General features: G+C 43.4%; 1 protein-coding gene across 4 annotated transcripts in view; it reads right to left on the minus strand.

Annotated features, from left to right (window-relative positions):
- Positions 1-17,098, minus strand: part of pak1ip1 (PAK1 interacting protein 1) — an 81,441-nt gene that overhangs the window by 8,200 nt on the left and 56,143 nt on the right. For 2 of the 4 annotated variants that reach the window (XM_041183868.1, XM_041183866.1), the window contains one exon: positions 11,258-11,369. The exons of 1 other annotated variant lie outside the window; for it this stretch is intronic. In XM_041183868.1, the coding sequence (XP_041039802.1) occupies positions 11,258-11,369 (112 nt within the window). Of the gene's footprint in view, positions 1-11,186; positions 11,370-17,098 lie in introns of all 4 variants that reach the window. One more of the 4 variants, XM_041183867.1, reaches the window with a different exon arrangement.

Below are 17,098 nucleotides of genomic sequence, written 5' to 3' on the forward strand. Positions count from 1 at the left end.
CTTTTAAAAAATGGGCACAAAGGAGCTTTAAAAACATGGCTCCCAAAAATCACATAACTTCTCTGGTGGATTGAACTGCAATCAGCCAGATGGAGGAAACAGACTATACTCATCTCAAAAAACTTGAAAGTCAATGAGCCTCAAATAGAACACTGGGGTTTTCTAAAGTTGTGAAAACTCATGACTCCTCTGATACTAAATGGAAATTAACTTCTTTGCTTTGTGGAACAACAACTCATCTGAATTAACATATCAGCCATTCTTGCATTTTTGAACTGTATAATAGAGGCTGTAAGAAGCCATTTTGTGTGGCAGACAATATCAGCACAGAGCTCTTAGCTGAACCAGCCATGAGCCACACGGGAGAGCTGGGGTTTCCAGCTATTGGGAGTTAGAGTAAAGTATCCAGAAAAATTATCCCATGTCTGCTGAAAATAAATCAGGCAATCTCCAAGTGTCGGTCCCTGCAGTTTCCAGTAAAGAGAGGAGCCTTTATTCTCTCCCAGCATCTGCTCTGCTTATCAAGTCCACCTACAAAGGAAAACTCTCACTATCTGACTTCACAAGCCATCACAGCTGCTAAATCAAACCTCATGTTTCAACCCCTTCACTTTGGAAAGAAGGAATTCAAGCAACAGGTCCACAATGATATCTCACAGAGACTGATTGGAAATCTCATCCTTAAGTATCTTTTTTCTTCATCTGCATTTTAATTTTTGCATTTTTATCACTTTTACTTAAGGAGTTTTGTTAAAAACCTTTATCTTGAGAGGCACACACACACACGAGGCAAGAGTGACTGCCTTTAACATCAAGCAGCATTTCACCAAGTGCGGGATCAAGAAATCCTGAAAAAACTCTCTGAATCAGGGGAAAAATTCTCTACTGGTTGGAGTCATACTTAGCACAAAAGAAGACGGTTGCAATTGTTGGAGACCAATCAACTCAGTCCCAGGACATCATAGCAGGAGTTCCTCACAGTAGTGTCTTAGGCCCAACCATTAACTTCCAGTAAAGAGAGGAGCCTTTATTCTCTCCCAGCATCTGCTCTGCTTATCGAGTCCACCTACAAAGGAAAACTCTCACTATCTGATTTCACAAGCCATCACAGCTGCTAAATCAAACCTCATGTTTCAACCCCTTCACTTTGGAGTTTTGTTAAAAACTAACCCTTATCTTGAGAGGCACACACACACGAGGCAAGGGTGACTGCCTTTAACGTCAAGCAGCATTTCACCAAGTGCGGGATCAAGAAGCCCTGGAAAAACTCTCTGAATCAGGGGAAAAATTCTCTACTGGTTGGAGTCATACTCAGCACAAAGGAAGATGGTTGCAGTTGTTGAAGACCAATCAACCCAGTCCCAGGACATCATAGCAGGAGATCCTCAAAGTAGTGTCTTAGGCCCAACCATCTACTGCTGTTTCATTAATGACCTTCCTTCCATCATAAAGTCAGAAGTGAGCTGTTCATTGATGTTTGCACAATGTTCAGCACCATTTGCAACTCCTCAGATACTGAAGCAGTCTGTGTCCATTTGCAGCAAGACCTGGGATAATAAGTGGTGAATGACATTCATGCCACCCAAGTGCCTTAACATTCATTGACATTACAATAGCTGAATTCCTGACTAACACCATCCTGGGAGTTACCTTTGCTTAGAAACTGAACTGTAGTTACATGCGGTCAGAGGCTGAGAATTCTGAGGTGAGCAACTCATTTCCTGACTCCCCAAAGCCTGTCCACCCGTTACAAGGCACAAGTCAGGACATGATTGAATACTCGGCCACTTGCCAGGATGAGTGCAGTCCAATGAGTCCAACAACACAAGAAAATTGACACCATCCAAAACAAGGTAGCCTGCTTGATCGGCTTCCCATCCACCAACCTAAACATTCACTCCCTTCAGCATCGACATGCAATGGCAGCAGCTTATACCATATACAAGATACACTGCAGCAACTCACCAAAATTCCTGCTACAGCACCTTGCAATCCAGGATCTCTACCACTTAGAAGGACAAGGGCAGCAGACGCATGAAAATATCATCTGCAAGTTCCCTTCCAAGCCCACACCATCTTGACTTGGAACTATATCACCATTCCTTCACTGTCACTGGAACTCCCTCCCTAACAGCACTGAGTGCACCTATACCACATGGACTGCAGCAGTTCAACGAGGCAGCTCACCACCAACTTCTCAGGGGCAACTAAGGATGGACAATAAATGCTGTCCTATATCCACATCCCATGAAAGAATTAAAGAAAATCCTGGCTGCATGTTCCCAAATGACAAGACACATGCAAGAATTGCCAAAGCAAGTGTAGCCTTCAGCAGACTTTGAACATCAATCTGGGAACAAAGGAGTAAGTCTGGCCTACCAAATGAAGTTTATAGAGTAATAGTCCTGACCACCTACTCTAAGCCCGTGAGGCATTTACTGTGTACCAGGGTCATAACTAAAAGCTCAATCACTTTCACTTGAGCTGCCTTTGGAAGCTTCTGAAAATCAGATGGCATGACAAAACGCAATTTCAGGCCCTTATCCTATTTTGTTTTCCTTTTCTTTGCATGATTCAGTTTTTTTCAGTTTTCTTGCACTTATATATAGTATATACATTGCTGCCACTGTACTTCGATGGTGAAGGCAGTGAATGTTTAAGCTGGTGGATGGGACACCAATCAAATGGGCTACTTTGTCTTGGATGGTGTCACTTGGACAAGAAATTGGCTGAGTGCCAGGAAACAGAGTAGTGAAAAATGGATGTTTTTCAGAATGGAGGAAGATTTGTAATGGAGTTACCCAGGGGTCACTGTTGGGACCCTTGCTCTTCCTGATATATTAATGACCTAATGTGGTGTGCAAGGTATGATTTCAAAATTTGTAGATGATACAAAGATTGGAAACGTTGTCAAATGTGACGTGGATAGTCTTGAATTTCAATGGGACATGGACATGTTGGTGGATTGGGCAGACAAGTGCCGGATGAAAGGGTGGTGGAGGCAGGTTCGATCGAAGTATTCAAAAGGGAATTGGATTGCTATCTGAAAAGAGAGAATGTGCAAGGTTACGGGGATAAGGCAGGGGAGTGGGGCTAAGTGGAATGCTCTTTCAGAAAGCCAGTGCAGACTTGATGAGTTCCTTCTGCACTGTAAAGATTCTGTGGCTTTTCCTTTCAGACACAACTACCACACCCATCCTAGGCATGTCTTTTGATTCTTTGTTCCTTTTCTTGCCCCCATCATGCTTCCCTTTGGCCCTCCTTCTGTAATTCAATTTTTCCTGCCTCCCACTTGATCATAGACCTTCATTTCAGCCTTGTCCCACCTCCCCCTCCCTCAAATCCTATTACATCTCTAACTTTTCCCGGGTCTGCCGAAAGGCCACAGATCTGAGACATTAACTTTGTTTTTCTCTCTCTACAGATGCTGCCTTTCCAGCATTTTCTGTTCCTGTTTTAGGGTTAAATTAGGCTGTGAGATAAGTTACAGTAAAGACCTAAAATATTAAGCAATGCTGTTACTTACATCAAAGTTATAGACAATTGAGTGACATTTTAAGATTTGAATACCTAATTAGTTATTAAAATACAGTAGAAACAACAGGGTAGGTGATGTGTTGCAGCTGTAGCATGAGAATTCTGGTGGATATCAGGTGTGATCCACAACAATCACATATGCACATCCTGCAGCTACAGGAGCTTCAGCTCAGGGGTGATGAGCTGGAGTCCGAAGTTTGGATCTTGTGGTGCAAAAAAGTAAGTTATCTGGACACTTTGTTCCATGAAGCAATCACACCGTCTTGGTTAGCATTCTAGATTTGTTCCACAGGCAGGGACTGGCGGGGTGTGACTATGAAGATCCAGAAAGTAGCACCAGAGGAGCCTCAGCCTTGCACTTGTACAACAGGTACGTAGCTCTTGCAACCTGTATAGACAAGATCAGGGACTACAGGCAGGATGGGAAAACTGTGGCATGGGAGCCATTCAAGCTGGAGGAGTTAAAAGGAATATAGTATAGTGTAATTAGGGGGATTAGATACTGTTTCCTGCAGCCAAGAGAATAAGTCCTAAAAGCTGTGTGGCCAGGGTTAAGAATGTCTCCTGGGGGTGGAGAGGAACTTGGAGTGGGAGGGGGAAAGATTAATTGTCGTGGTCTACGTAGACACCAACAACATAGGTCCGATTAAAAAGGTTCTGCTGAAGGCATATGAGCAATAGGGGCTTTTTAAATTAAATTAAAGACAGAACTACAAAGAAAACAATCTGTGGGTTACTACCCGAGCCATGAAGAACTTGATCAAAAAGATCAGACAATTGGAAGCATAGCTTAGAGGTTTGGGGGGGAAGGAGGAGGACGGATCACGTTGGGACTTGCAGTGGGCCTGCGTCAGGGGTAGGGGTGGATCGGATGGAAGGGGTGGAGAGGAGGGAGAGTCAGGTAGAGGGGCAGGGGAGTAGTCAGTGTGAGCAACTGTGCAAGGTCAGTTTTAAAGTTGCCCAGGCGTTAGACGGTGTTTGTCTTAACATTTCCTGGGTAACTATCCAGGTAACTGAGTCGGAACCATCTGAAATCTCCGAATCGAACTCAGAGTTGGAGATATTTTCGGAGGGTCCCAGGGAACAGGGTAATTGCCCACCATAAGTTCAAACTTTCCAGGAATTTCATTACGTTGGGGCTTCCGAAGGGTCCCATAGTGCATCTTGGGTGGTGCGCTGGCCTCTGACTAACTGGACACTGGAAGATCTGGGCCACGAGTTGATGAGGGTAATGCATTTAATGTGGTCTACATGGACTTTGGCAAGGCTTTTGATAAGGTCCCTCATGGCAGACTGGTCAAGAAAGTAAGTGCCAATGGGATCCAAGGCAAAGTGGCACATTGGATCCAAAATTGGCTGAGAGGCAGGAAGCAGAAGGTGATGGTACAGGGATGTTTCTGTGACTGGAAGTCTGTTTCCAGTGGGGTTCCGCAGGGCTTATAAGAACATAATAAACAGGAACAGGAGTAGACTATTCGGCCCCTTGAGCCTGCTCCACCATTCAATAAGATCATGGCTGATCTTCTTGTGTTTCAATTTCCACATTGCCATCTAACCCTGATATCCTTTGATTCTCTTGCCTAACAAGAATCTATCAACCTCTGCCTTAAAATTATTCAATGACCCCGCTTCCACCACCTTCTGAGACAGAGTTCCAAATTCACACAACCATCAGAAAAAATTTCTCCTCACCTCAGTCCTAAAACGGTGACCCCTAATTTTAAAACAGTGCCCGTAGTTCTGGACTCATTCACAAGAGGAAACATCCTTTCAATGTCCACCTTGTCAAGGCCATTCAGGATCTGGTATGCTTCAATCAAACCACCCCTCACTCTTCTAAACTCCAGTGGAAACAAGCCCAGTCTGTCCAACCTATCCTCATAGGACAACCCACTCATTCCAGGTATCAACTTAGTAAACCTCCTTTGAATCGCCTCCAATGCATTTACATCCTTCCTTAAATAAGGAGATCAAAACCGCGCACAGTATTCGAGGTGCGATCTCACCAATGCCCTGTATAACTGAAGCATAACATCCTTACATTTATGTCCAATCCCTCTCGTAATGAAGGATAGCATTCCATTAGCCTTCTTAATTACATGCTGTACCTGCATACTAACTTTTTGACTCATGTACTAGAACCCTCTGTGCCTCAGAATTATGCAGCCATTCTCCATTTAAGTAATACTTTGCTTTTTTGTTTTTCCTGTCAAAGTGAACAATTTCACATTTTCCGACATTGAACTCCATTTGCCAGATCTTTGCCCACTCACTCTACCTATCTATATCCATCTGCAATCTCATGTCCTCTTCACAACATACTTTCCGACCTATCTTTGTGTTATCTGCAAATTTAGCTATCATGTCTTCACTCCCCTCATCTTAGCATCAATTTACATTGATGCAAATCGTAAAAAGTTGAGGCCCCAGCACAGACGCCTGTGGGACTCCACTCATCACATCCTGCCAATCAGAAAAAGACCCATTTACGCATACTCACTGCTTTCTGCCAGCCAGCCAATCTTCTATCCGTTACCCCCTACACTATGCGCTTTTATTTTCCTTAATAACCTTTGATGTGGCACCTTATCAAATGCCTTCCAGAAATCCAATTACAGTACATCTACAGGCTTCCCTTTATCCACTGTGCATGTTACTCCTATAAAAAAACTCCAATAAATTGGTTAAACATGATTTTCCTTTCATAAAACCATGCTGACTCTTTCCGATTGCCTTGAGCCGCCTCCAATGCAATTACAACCTTTCTTAAATAAGGAGACCAAAACCACACACAGTATTCGAGGTGCAGTCTCTGGGCCCTTGCTGTCTGTAGTGTACATAAATGATTTGGACTTAAATGTAGGGGGTATGATCAAGGAGATTGTGGATGACACGGAAGTTGGTAGGGTGGTAAATAGCGAGGAGGATAGCCGTAAACTGCATCTATGTCCCCTAGTAATTGACTCTTCCACCCTGGGAAAAAGCTTCTGACTATCTACTCTGTCCATGCCACTCATAATTTTGTAAATTTCTATCAAGTCGCCCCTCAATCTCCATCGCTCTAGTGAGAACAATCTGAGTTTCTCCAACCTCTCCTCGTAGCTAATAACCTCCAGACAAGGCAGCATCCTGGTTAACCTCCTCTGCATCCTCTCCAACACTTCCATATGCTTCTGGTAATGTGGTGACCAGAATTGCACACAATATTCCAAGTGTGGCCTAACCAAGGTTCTATACAGCTGCAGCATGACTTCCCAGCTTTTATACTCAATACCTCTGCCAATGAAGGCAAGCATGCCATATGCCTTCCTGACTTCCTGAGTTGCCATTTTCAGTGACCTGTGGACTTGTACACCCAGATCCCTCTGCCCGTCGATGTACTTAAGGGTTCTGCCATTTACTGTGTAATTCCTGCCTGTATTAGACCTTCCAAAATGCATTACCTCGCATTTGTCCAGATTAAACTCCATCTGCCATTTCTCCGCCCAAGTCTCCAACCGATCTATATCCCGTTGTATCCTTTGACAATCCTCTTCACTATCTGCAACTCCTCCAACCTTGGTGTCATCTGCAAACTTACTAATTAGCCCAGTTACATTTTCCTCCAAATCATTTATGTAAACCACAAACAGCAAAGGTCCCAGCACTGATCCCTGCGGAACTCCACTAGTCACAGCTCTCCATTCAGAAAAGCACCCTTCCACTGCTACCCTCTGTCTTCTATGACCAAGCCAATTCTGTATCCATCCTGCCAGCTCACCTCTGATCCCATGCGTCTTTACCTTCTGTACCAGTCTGCCATGAGGGACCTTGTCAAAAACCTTACTGAAATCCATGTATATAACATCCACTGCCCTTCCATCGTCGATCATCTTTGTCACTTCCTCGAAAAACTCGATCAAGTTAGTGAGACATAACCTCCCCTTCACAAAACCATGCTGCCTCTCACTAATTCGTCCATTTGCTTCCAAATGGTAGTAAATCCTGTTACGAAGAATCTTCTCCAATAATTTCCCTACCACTGACGTAAGGCTCACCGGCCTGTAATTTCCTGGATTATCCCTGCTACCCTTCTTAAATGCATGTAGACCAGCAATGGACTGGTCAGGTGGGCAGAGCAGTGGCAAGCGGAATTCAATTCAGAAAAGTGTGAGGTAATGCACTTGGGGAGGGCTAACAAGGCAAGGGCTTACACTATGAATGGTAGGACCCTGGAAAGTACTGAAGATCAGAGGACCTCAGTGTGCATATCCACAGATCCCTGAAGGTAGCAGGGCAGGTAGATAAGGTGGTTAAGAAGGCATATAAGATGCTTGCCTTTATTAGACGAGGCATAGAATACAAGAGCAGGGAGGTTATGCTGGAACTGTATAAAATGCTGGCTAGGCCACAACTGGAGTACTGTGTGCAGTTCTGGTCACCACATTATAGGAAGGATGTGATTGCACTGGAGAGGGTGCAGAGGAGATTTACCGGGATGCTGCCTGGGCTGGAGGGTCTGAGCTACGAGGAAAGATTGGCTAGGCTAGTGGTGTTTTCCTTGGAACAGCAAAGGCTGAGAAGGGATCTGATAGAGGTGTAAATAGATAGGGTGGATAGGAAGGCACTTTTTTCCGTTAGTACAGGGGTCAATAACCAGGGGGCATAGATTTAAGGTAAGAGGTAGAAGGCTAAGAGGAGAGTTGAGGAGAAATTTTTTTCACCCAGAGGGTGGTGGGAGCCTGGAACTCACTGCCTGAAAGGGTGGTTGAATCAGAAACCTGTAACATTTAAGAAGTATTTAGATATTCATATGCATTGCTATAGCCTCCAGGGCTATGGGCCAAACGCTGGAAAATGGGATTAGTGTAGTCAGATCTTTGTTGACCAACATGGACACAATGAATGGCCTCCTTCTGTGCTGTAAATGTCTATATGAGTTCTAATCTCACCACAATGACTGGTGAATTTCAAGTCAGTTAACTAAATAGATCTGGAATAGAAAGCAAGTACCAGTGTTGGTGACCATGTAACTACCAGAATGTTGGCATGAACCCATCTGGATCACTAATCTGATGGGCTTCACCCTGTGTGGCTTTCATGTGACTTCATAAACTAAGCAATGTGGTTGACCACCACCTTCTCAAGAGCAACTGAAGATAGACCAGGTTCGTCCCACTTGTTCACATGGGGGGCTACATTTCAATGTTTTTCTCACTCAAGAGGCTGATGAACAAGTTTTGGAAAGCTGAGGTTTGGCACAACATTAAACATGAAATTCAAAAAAAGTTGGAGATATGAAGAAATCAAACAACTTGCTGAGCGAAAATAAAGTAAGGTAAAAGTAATAAATAGATAATTTTATAAAATGAGTAATCAATAAGGATGACATTTAGAGTGTGAGAGAGTGTGTATGTGTGTGTATGTCTGGCTTATTCCCAGTCTCAGGGTGCTCAGTCAATGCACCCTTGCCCACACTGTGTGAATGGATGTGGGTATGTGTCAGGGTGAAGGTGAGCGAAAACCTGAGACTGGGAATTAGCCAGACACGTACACACACCCACCAGCAGCCGTCCTCCTGCCCCCCCCCCCCACCCCAGCCAGCAGCCACCACCTCCCCCACCAGCTGTCACTCTCCCCCACACCTGAACCTGGCAGCTCCCACCCATGCACCCCACCCCCCTGCTGGCAGCCATCTCTCCTGCTCTTGCCCCCTGGGCCTAGCAGCCAATTTCTCCTAGTGAGCCTATGAGCAGTATATGTGGGAGAGAAACGGCCTGTGATTGGAGCAGCAGGAACAGCTTCTTGCAGAATCTTCCATTCCACTCCACTTACCAACATGTTGAACACCAGGTCCGCAGGCTACGATTTGAGAGGCTATGAGGGCCGCATGTCGGACAAGCCTGGAATAAATAATAACTGCCCACATCCCATTGTCAGGAAGATATAATAATTTTCATTATGTTATTGTAGGATAGAGTAATAGTGGGGTCTGTGTGTATGGGTCTGCAAACGTGTGTGTACATGTGTGTGGTTTTAGTTGAATTACAGACAGCTGGTCTGGGTGTTTTGTTGTATCAGATGAGAAGCTAGGTTTGAAAGTAGCATGGGTGAAGTTTTAGAATGTGAGGTGTAAAGGGAATATTTGTATTTTTAAATACACCAGAGTAGCTTGAATTCAAAAGAGGGGGTGAAACGTTACACCTAGCCAGTAGAAGTTACTAAACAGTGTGTTTATTTTTCCCAAGGATTACTAGTAAAATTAGTACTATGATAGATTTTTAATATTAGAGAGGTAAAGTCCAAAGACATAGTGAAACAATGGGAATTTGCATTTAAAGGGGAAAGTATGTATAAAGGAGAAAAGGCTGTGTGTAAGGGCAGGAATTCTAAGATCTAACAATTGTGAAAAGCCTCTAGCCTCTGTGCCCAAACTGCTGTCTGCACTGAAGTTAAGAGAACTCACTTTGAATTAAACTGTTCAGGGTATTGTGTTACTTTGCTTGGGTCTTTTAAAATCTGTGTTTTTACTGTTGCCTTAATGGAGGTGTAACTGGGTGTTAGTTAATCAGGGGAGCTAGGAGTTAGTAGTAATTTGTAGGTGTTTAAAGTTATTGCTTTTATTAATAAAGGTTTAATTTAGTTTTGTAAAAACCCTTTAAGACTCAGTGGACTTATTACTATTGAATTCACAGCATGCATCATGCAATAAGTACAAATTGCAAATAGTTGTGGCAGCTGATTCAAGTTTCCCTCTGGGATTTGGGCAGCTTGACATTTACCATCTGCCTGCCATAACACCATGAATGAATAATAAAAAATTAAACTGGGATTGATTTTTGTGAGCTGAGCAGTCTGGCAAGATAATCACAGGGTTGTTAATCACTAGGTTGTCAGCATGTCTGGGGCAATACAACCTTGGACCATTCTATATGAAGTTCAACTTGGGCATTGCCGAAACAAACATGAAAATAGCATGAATACCCAAATACAGAGCAGTTTTTATTTCAATAGTAATTCTTTATGGGGTTACGGGGAAAGAGATAGGGACTAGATGAATTGGATAGCTCTTTCAAAGCATTGGCACAAAGATGATAGGCCAAATGGCCTCCTGTGTTGTACACGATTCTATCTAAGTGAATACTGAAAATAAAAAAAAACATATTTTCTGCTTGCCTTTATCTGCATATCCCTTGAACTACCGGAAACAAGACTGGTTAACTGGCCTTTAACAGGCTGTAAACCACCACTGAAGGTTGCTTTATCAACTTTTAAAACCATGAACTCAGAAGATTGTCTTGGTTGCAATTTACAACCAGGCTAATCTTTTGATAAAGTATTCTTGCACCAAATATATGAGTCACATCGCCCCCAACAACAGCAGAATTCTAATTGCATGAGATAATTTGTCCACGGCACAGTATGTATCAAAAATAGCTTTTCCTAATTGCTAATGAAATGTTTAAAGGCTGATGATCAATTTTTCCTTGCAGCTGAGGTTCCGTGCACATGTCGAACCTTCTAAGTTACTTCTTGTACATGGCTGTGCAGGAAAATTTAAAGAGCTGCACGCTTAAACAAATCATCTGTGCACTCCAAAGATTGGAGGGAACATTGCTGATAGCTTATAAAAAAAAATCTATGACCACAGGCACATGAAGTTCACTGACCCAAGTAAAGATTCCATTTTGTACTCAAAATTTAAATGCAGTAGATTCCCCCATTCCTTTACAGTGTCTACCTTGCTCTTCAACCTCTTGTGCAATACTTGCAGGGTTTGACAGCCACACAGCCAGACAGGTCAGCCGGGCAGAAGTATTTACTTCACTTAGCAGTAAAGGACAACTTGGAACCTGAAATGTACACAACAAAAAAGGATATCAATTGCATTCATCATTCACAGAGGTAGAAGAAGTCTTCATGTATACTGCTCCATTTGTAAACATCACTTACTTAAGTTCCCTCAAATCTGCGGGAGGGGAGTGATGTGCAACTCCTAAAATTCACACCTGAAATATTGACCCTCTTCTGACAATCAGCTTTTCAACCAATATTTTTTTCTTTTATCCCAGATTTCGTTAGTTTTCCCTTTGGTTTCTGAAGTCTTCTTTTGGGAGGCTCAGAGGTTCCTGGATCTTACATTTCAACAGAAAGTTCATGATAGTAGATGCTCATCCTGAAGAGTAGGAAGAGTCAGGAAGTGCAGGAGTCTTCAGAGTGTATGCCACTCTCAACTGTTACTCAACATTGGATACTGAGAATGACAAAACCTTCAAGAGAGTGTAGTAATGAGCATGGCACCAATGGGCAAAGAACTGAACAGGAGGGAACAGCAAGCTGTTCCATAGTGAGGGAACAAACGAGGGTTTCTGGAGCTGCCATCATGAGATCCACATGGTGTGCAGCCTCCCTGCTGCCAGGGTAAATTACATCATTGTGCAGATTATTCTTCAGGAGGAAGGAAGTGGGCAAGAAGTTATGGTACATGTTGGTACTAACCACAGAGGGGTCAGACTTTCAAGAGCTAGGGAGGAAGTTAAAAGATAGGACCTTGAGGTAGTAATATCTGCACTGCTCCCAATGAAACATGAGCTGGAACAGAAATAGGAAGATAGGGAGTGTCAATACGTGGCTTGAGGCATGGTGCAGGAGGGAGGGCTTTAGATTCTTGCAGTATTGAACCAGCAGAAGGCACCTATTCAAAAAGGATGGCTGCACCTCAACATGACTGGGACCAATGTCCTAGCAGGGAGGGTCCACTAATGTGGTTGAGAGGGTTTAACCTAAATTGGCAGGAAAATGGGTACCAACATACAGGATTACATAGGATATTCTTCACAGAAACAGGCTATTCAGTCCAACCAGTCTATGCCAGCATTTGCTCCTCTCGAACCTCCTCCCATCTTTCCTCATTTAAATCTATCATCGTAACCCTCTATTCCCTTCTCCCCCCCCTTGTCTAGCTTTCCCTTAGGTGCATCTCTATTATTCGCCTCAACCACTCCCTGTGGTAGTGAGTTTTGCATTCTCACCACTCATTGGGTAAAGTAACTTCTTCTGAATACCCTATTGGATTTCTTGATGTCTATCTTATATTGATGGTCCTCTAGTTACAGAAGTAGAAAAGAGGTGAGTAAAGGAGCAAGAGTGTTGGATAGTACTAGATAAGAAAGTAGAATATTAGATAGAAGCAGGCTAAGAAGGAGCATGAAGAATACAAAGTCAGGTTTACAATGCATGCATATAAATGCAAAAAGTGTAGCGAGTTACAATCCATGTGGTAACATCAGGGCAATATCGGAAGTGTGGCTTAAAAATGGTGAGGAATCAGATCTTAATATTCATGAATAAAAATATATTCAAGAAAGACTAGGAAGGAAAAAAGGGAGGTGGGATGGCAGTACTGATTAGGATAGACAATGTAGTGCTGGAAAGCGAGGATGTCTTTGGGAGTGGGGTAGGACAGAATCCATTTGGTTAAGAGTTGAGAGCAAAAAGAGTATAATCATACTAACTGGGGTATTCTATAGGCCTTCAAATAATGAGAGTTAAAGGGGAAAATCTGTAGGGAAATCACACAGATGTGCAGAGAGCGGTGATATTGGGGGACTTCAATTACTCAAATGTCGACTGGGATAATGTTAGAGTGAAGGGAAAGAAGAGGGAGGAATTTCTTAAATGTGTTCAGAAGAACTTCCTTGACTAGCATGTCAACAAAGAAGGAGGCACTGCTGGAACTGCGGCTGGGTATGAAGTTAGTCAAGTGGACCAAGTGTCCATAGGAACGATCATCGTATCGTAATGTAAAAGTTAATAATGGAGAAGAGCAAGGAACATTCTTAAAGTAGAACTTCTAAGTTGGAAAAGGGTGAATTTCAGTGGGATATGAGAGGATCTAGCAAGGATAAAACAGAACCAAAGTTTGACAGAACAAATGGTAACAGAATAAGCAATAACCTGCTCACTGATGCCCAGTTTGGGTTCTGCCAGGGTCACTCAGCTCCTGACCTCATTCCAGCCTTGGTTCAAACATGGACAAAAGAGCTGAACTCCCAAGGTGAGGTGAGAGTGGCTGCCCTTGACATCAAGGCAGCATTTGATCGAGTGTGGCATTAAGAAGCCCTAGCAAAACTGGAGTCAATGGAAATCAGGGGGAAAACTCTCCACTGGTTGGAGTCATATCCAGCACAAAGGAAGATGGTTGTGGCTGTTGGAAGTCAGTCATCTTAGCTCCAGGACGTTACTGCAGGAGTTCCTCAGGGTAGTGTCCTTGGCCCAACCATCTTCAGCTGCTTCAACAATGACCTTCCGTTCATCATAAGGTCAGAAGTGGGAATGTTTGCTGATGATTGCACAATGTTCAGCACCATTCACGATTCCTCAGATACTGAAGCAGTCCATGTCTAAATGCAGCAAGAACTGGACAATATCCAGGCTTGGGCTGACAAGTGGCAAGACATTCGTGCCACATAAGTGCCAGGCAATGACCATCTCCAACAACAGAGAATCTAACCATCACTGAATCACCGACTATCAACATCCCGGGGGGTCCATGACAAAGCAGTTCGCTTGACTGGCACCAAATCCACAAACATCCACCACTGACACACAGTAGCAGCAGTGTGTGCCATCTACAAGATGCACTGCAGGAATTCTCCAAGGCTCCTTCAACAGCACCATCCAAACCCACGACCACTATCATCTAGAAGGACAAGGGCAGCAGAGAGATGGGAACACCGCCACCTGGAAGTTCCCATCCAAGTCACTCACCATCCTGACTTGGAAATATATCATTGTACCTTCACTGTCGCTGGGTCAAAATCCTGGAACTCCCTTCCTAACAGAACTGTGGGTGCACATGGATTGCAGCGGTTCAAGAAGGCAGCTCACCACCACCTTCTCAAGGGCAACAAGGGATGGGCAATAAATGCTGGTCCAGCTAGCGAAACCCGATCCCGTGAATGAATAAAAAAAAGAACAATGGGTGGTTTTTAAGGAAGAGATATTTTAGGTAAAGGCTAGGTACATTCCAACAAGATCAAAAGGTAGGCAAACCAAAGCCAGGGCTTGGATGGCAAAGGAAACAGAGAATATGATGAAACCAAAAAAAGATTGATGCATGTCAAGAGAATTTTTCAAGTAAGACCCAGATCAATATAATGAGTTGAGAGGGGAAGCTAAGGCGACCATAAGATTGGCAAAGAGATAATATGGGATGGAATGTCAGACAACATAAAAAGGGAATCCAAAAATCTTCTATCTATATGGGGAGCAAGAGGGCACCCACGAAGCGGGGAAGGAGGGCAGGTGGACGAGAGGGAGGGAGCAGGCATGTGTGCACGAGAGAGAGGGCAAGTTCAAGAGCGAGAACGCCTTCCAAAGTACTTGCTGTACCTGCATGCTAACTTTGTGATTCATGTGCAAGGACACCCAGATACTCTGTACTGCAGCATTCTACAGTCTCTCCATTTAAATAATATTCTACTTTTATATTCTTCCTGCTAATGACAACCTGACATTTTCCCTTCATAATACTCCATTTGCCAAATTTTTGCCCACACACTTAATCTATCTATATCCCCTTGCAAACTCTTTGTATCCTCCTCATTACTTGCTCTCCTAACTATCTTTTTATCAGCAAATTTTGTTACCGTACAGTCGATACCTTCACCCAAGTAATTAATATGTATCATAAATAGTTGAGGCCCTAGCACCCTATCCGTGGCTCTCCAAAAGTTCAGTTTGCCATCTTGAAAATGACCCATTTAATGCCGACTCTGTTTCCTTTTAGACAGCCAGCCCACTGTCCATGCTAATATATCACCCCCAACACCATGAACTCTTATCTTATGTAGTAACCTTATCTTATGTGGCACCTTATCAAAAGTTTTATGATCCTTGGCCAGACTCTAGGTTGTGGGGAAGATTCGGTTGGGGACCAATAACGTTTTGTTTGAAGCAGATAAAGTTTGAGATTCAAGACACTTACTAAGTGAATAAAGCCACAAGATTCCATTGGAATCTTTGAAGATTAGAATAAACAAAAAATAAATTTAATTATACAGATTCAGAAAGATAAAACCATTTCTCTTATTCTCTAACATTCACAGTTAACTTCATGTGACTTAACAGGCAAATTGTAGTCGAGCACACAATACACAATAAATGACAGATGCAGCCAAAAATGGATTCTAGGGATTTTTCAACAACCGACCTAGACATCAGTCACGCCTTAAGCCAATCAATCTCACTGAAACCTCGTCTTTCTCACAAGGCTTTCCAGTATTCACATTTGAAGATCTTGCCTAGGGATTCTCCCCAACGTCGCTCCCGCTCAGATGGCTTCAACAATGGTCCACCCCTCAAGGTTTTAATCTCACTTTCTGACATTCCTTTCCCCTGGATTTCAGAGTACAGTCAAGGTTCACCCTCCAAGCACAATTTCAGATCTTTGGCTGTGCCCAGAGGAACGCCACCACTCCAATGGGCTACCTTTGTCCCGACAGCCTGCAGCAGGGAGTCACCAACCTTTGGCTGCCTTCTCGAATCTTCAGGGCTTCTCTTGAGCCTACTTCGCTTAAAATCTGTTCCCTGTAGTCTTTCTTTAATTTGGAGCCTCTTTCTCTGCTCCTTTCTTTTAAATTAATTTAATGGGACCTATTCCTGTCCCCCATATTTATCCCTTACTTGGGACTTCCTTTTGGGGTCTCTCCCTGTCCCCCTCCCATGTCCTGCTCCCTGGGACATTTACTTAACAATGGCGCTCTGCACCAGGTCACCTGACCTGGGTTTTCACACCATTCTTCTTTCATCCTTCTACGCAGGCATGCAGGGCCAGTGGTTGGTCTGAAGAACGTAAAATAACCGAACTGCACACGTGCTGCCAGTTCCTGGCTGACACATGCGTGGGAGACCTGAGGTTCGTCAGAAACTGGAGTTGCCAACATTCGAATTTCAGATTAAGTTAAGGTTTCATCACAATAGTCTTTGGAAGTCCACATACACTATATCTAGTGTTTCCCCTGCTTGTTACATCTTCAAAGAACTCAAACTCATGTTTATCAAACGTGATTTCCCTTTCACAAAACCACATTGACTCTGCCTGATTGTATTTTGATTATCTAAACATTCTACTACATGCCTTTTAATAACGTACTCTAGCATTTTCCCAGAGTGTCTAAGTCAGAATTGCCTATAGTTTCCTACTTTCTGTCTTCCTCCTTTCTTAAACAGAGGTACTACATTTGCAATTTTTCAATCTGTTGGGACCTTTGAAGAACCAATGAGATTTTGGAAGATTACAACCAATTATCTCTGCAGCTACTTCTTTTTGTCCCGAGGATGCAGGCCATCAGGTCCTGAGGCCTTTATTGCAAGGGGATTGGAGTACAGGAATAAAGAAGTCCTGCTACAATTGTACAGGGCTTTGGTGAGACCATCTCTGAAATAGCATGTGGAGTTTTAGTCTTCACATTTAAGAAAGGATATACTCGCATTGGAGCTGGTGCAGCGAAGATTCACTAGATTGGTCCCTGCCATGAGGGGGTTTGGGCCTTAATTCTCTGGAGTTTAGAAGAATGAA

Source organism: Carcharodon carcharias, chromosome 3, assembly GCF_017639515.1.
Source record: "Carcharodon carcharias isolate sCarCar2 chromosome 3, sCarCar2.pri, whole genome shotgun sequence".
NCBI classification, from domain to species: Eukaryota; Metazoa; Chordata; class Chondrichthyes; order Lamniformes; family Lamnidae; genus Carcharodon; species Carcharodon carcharias.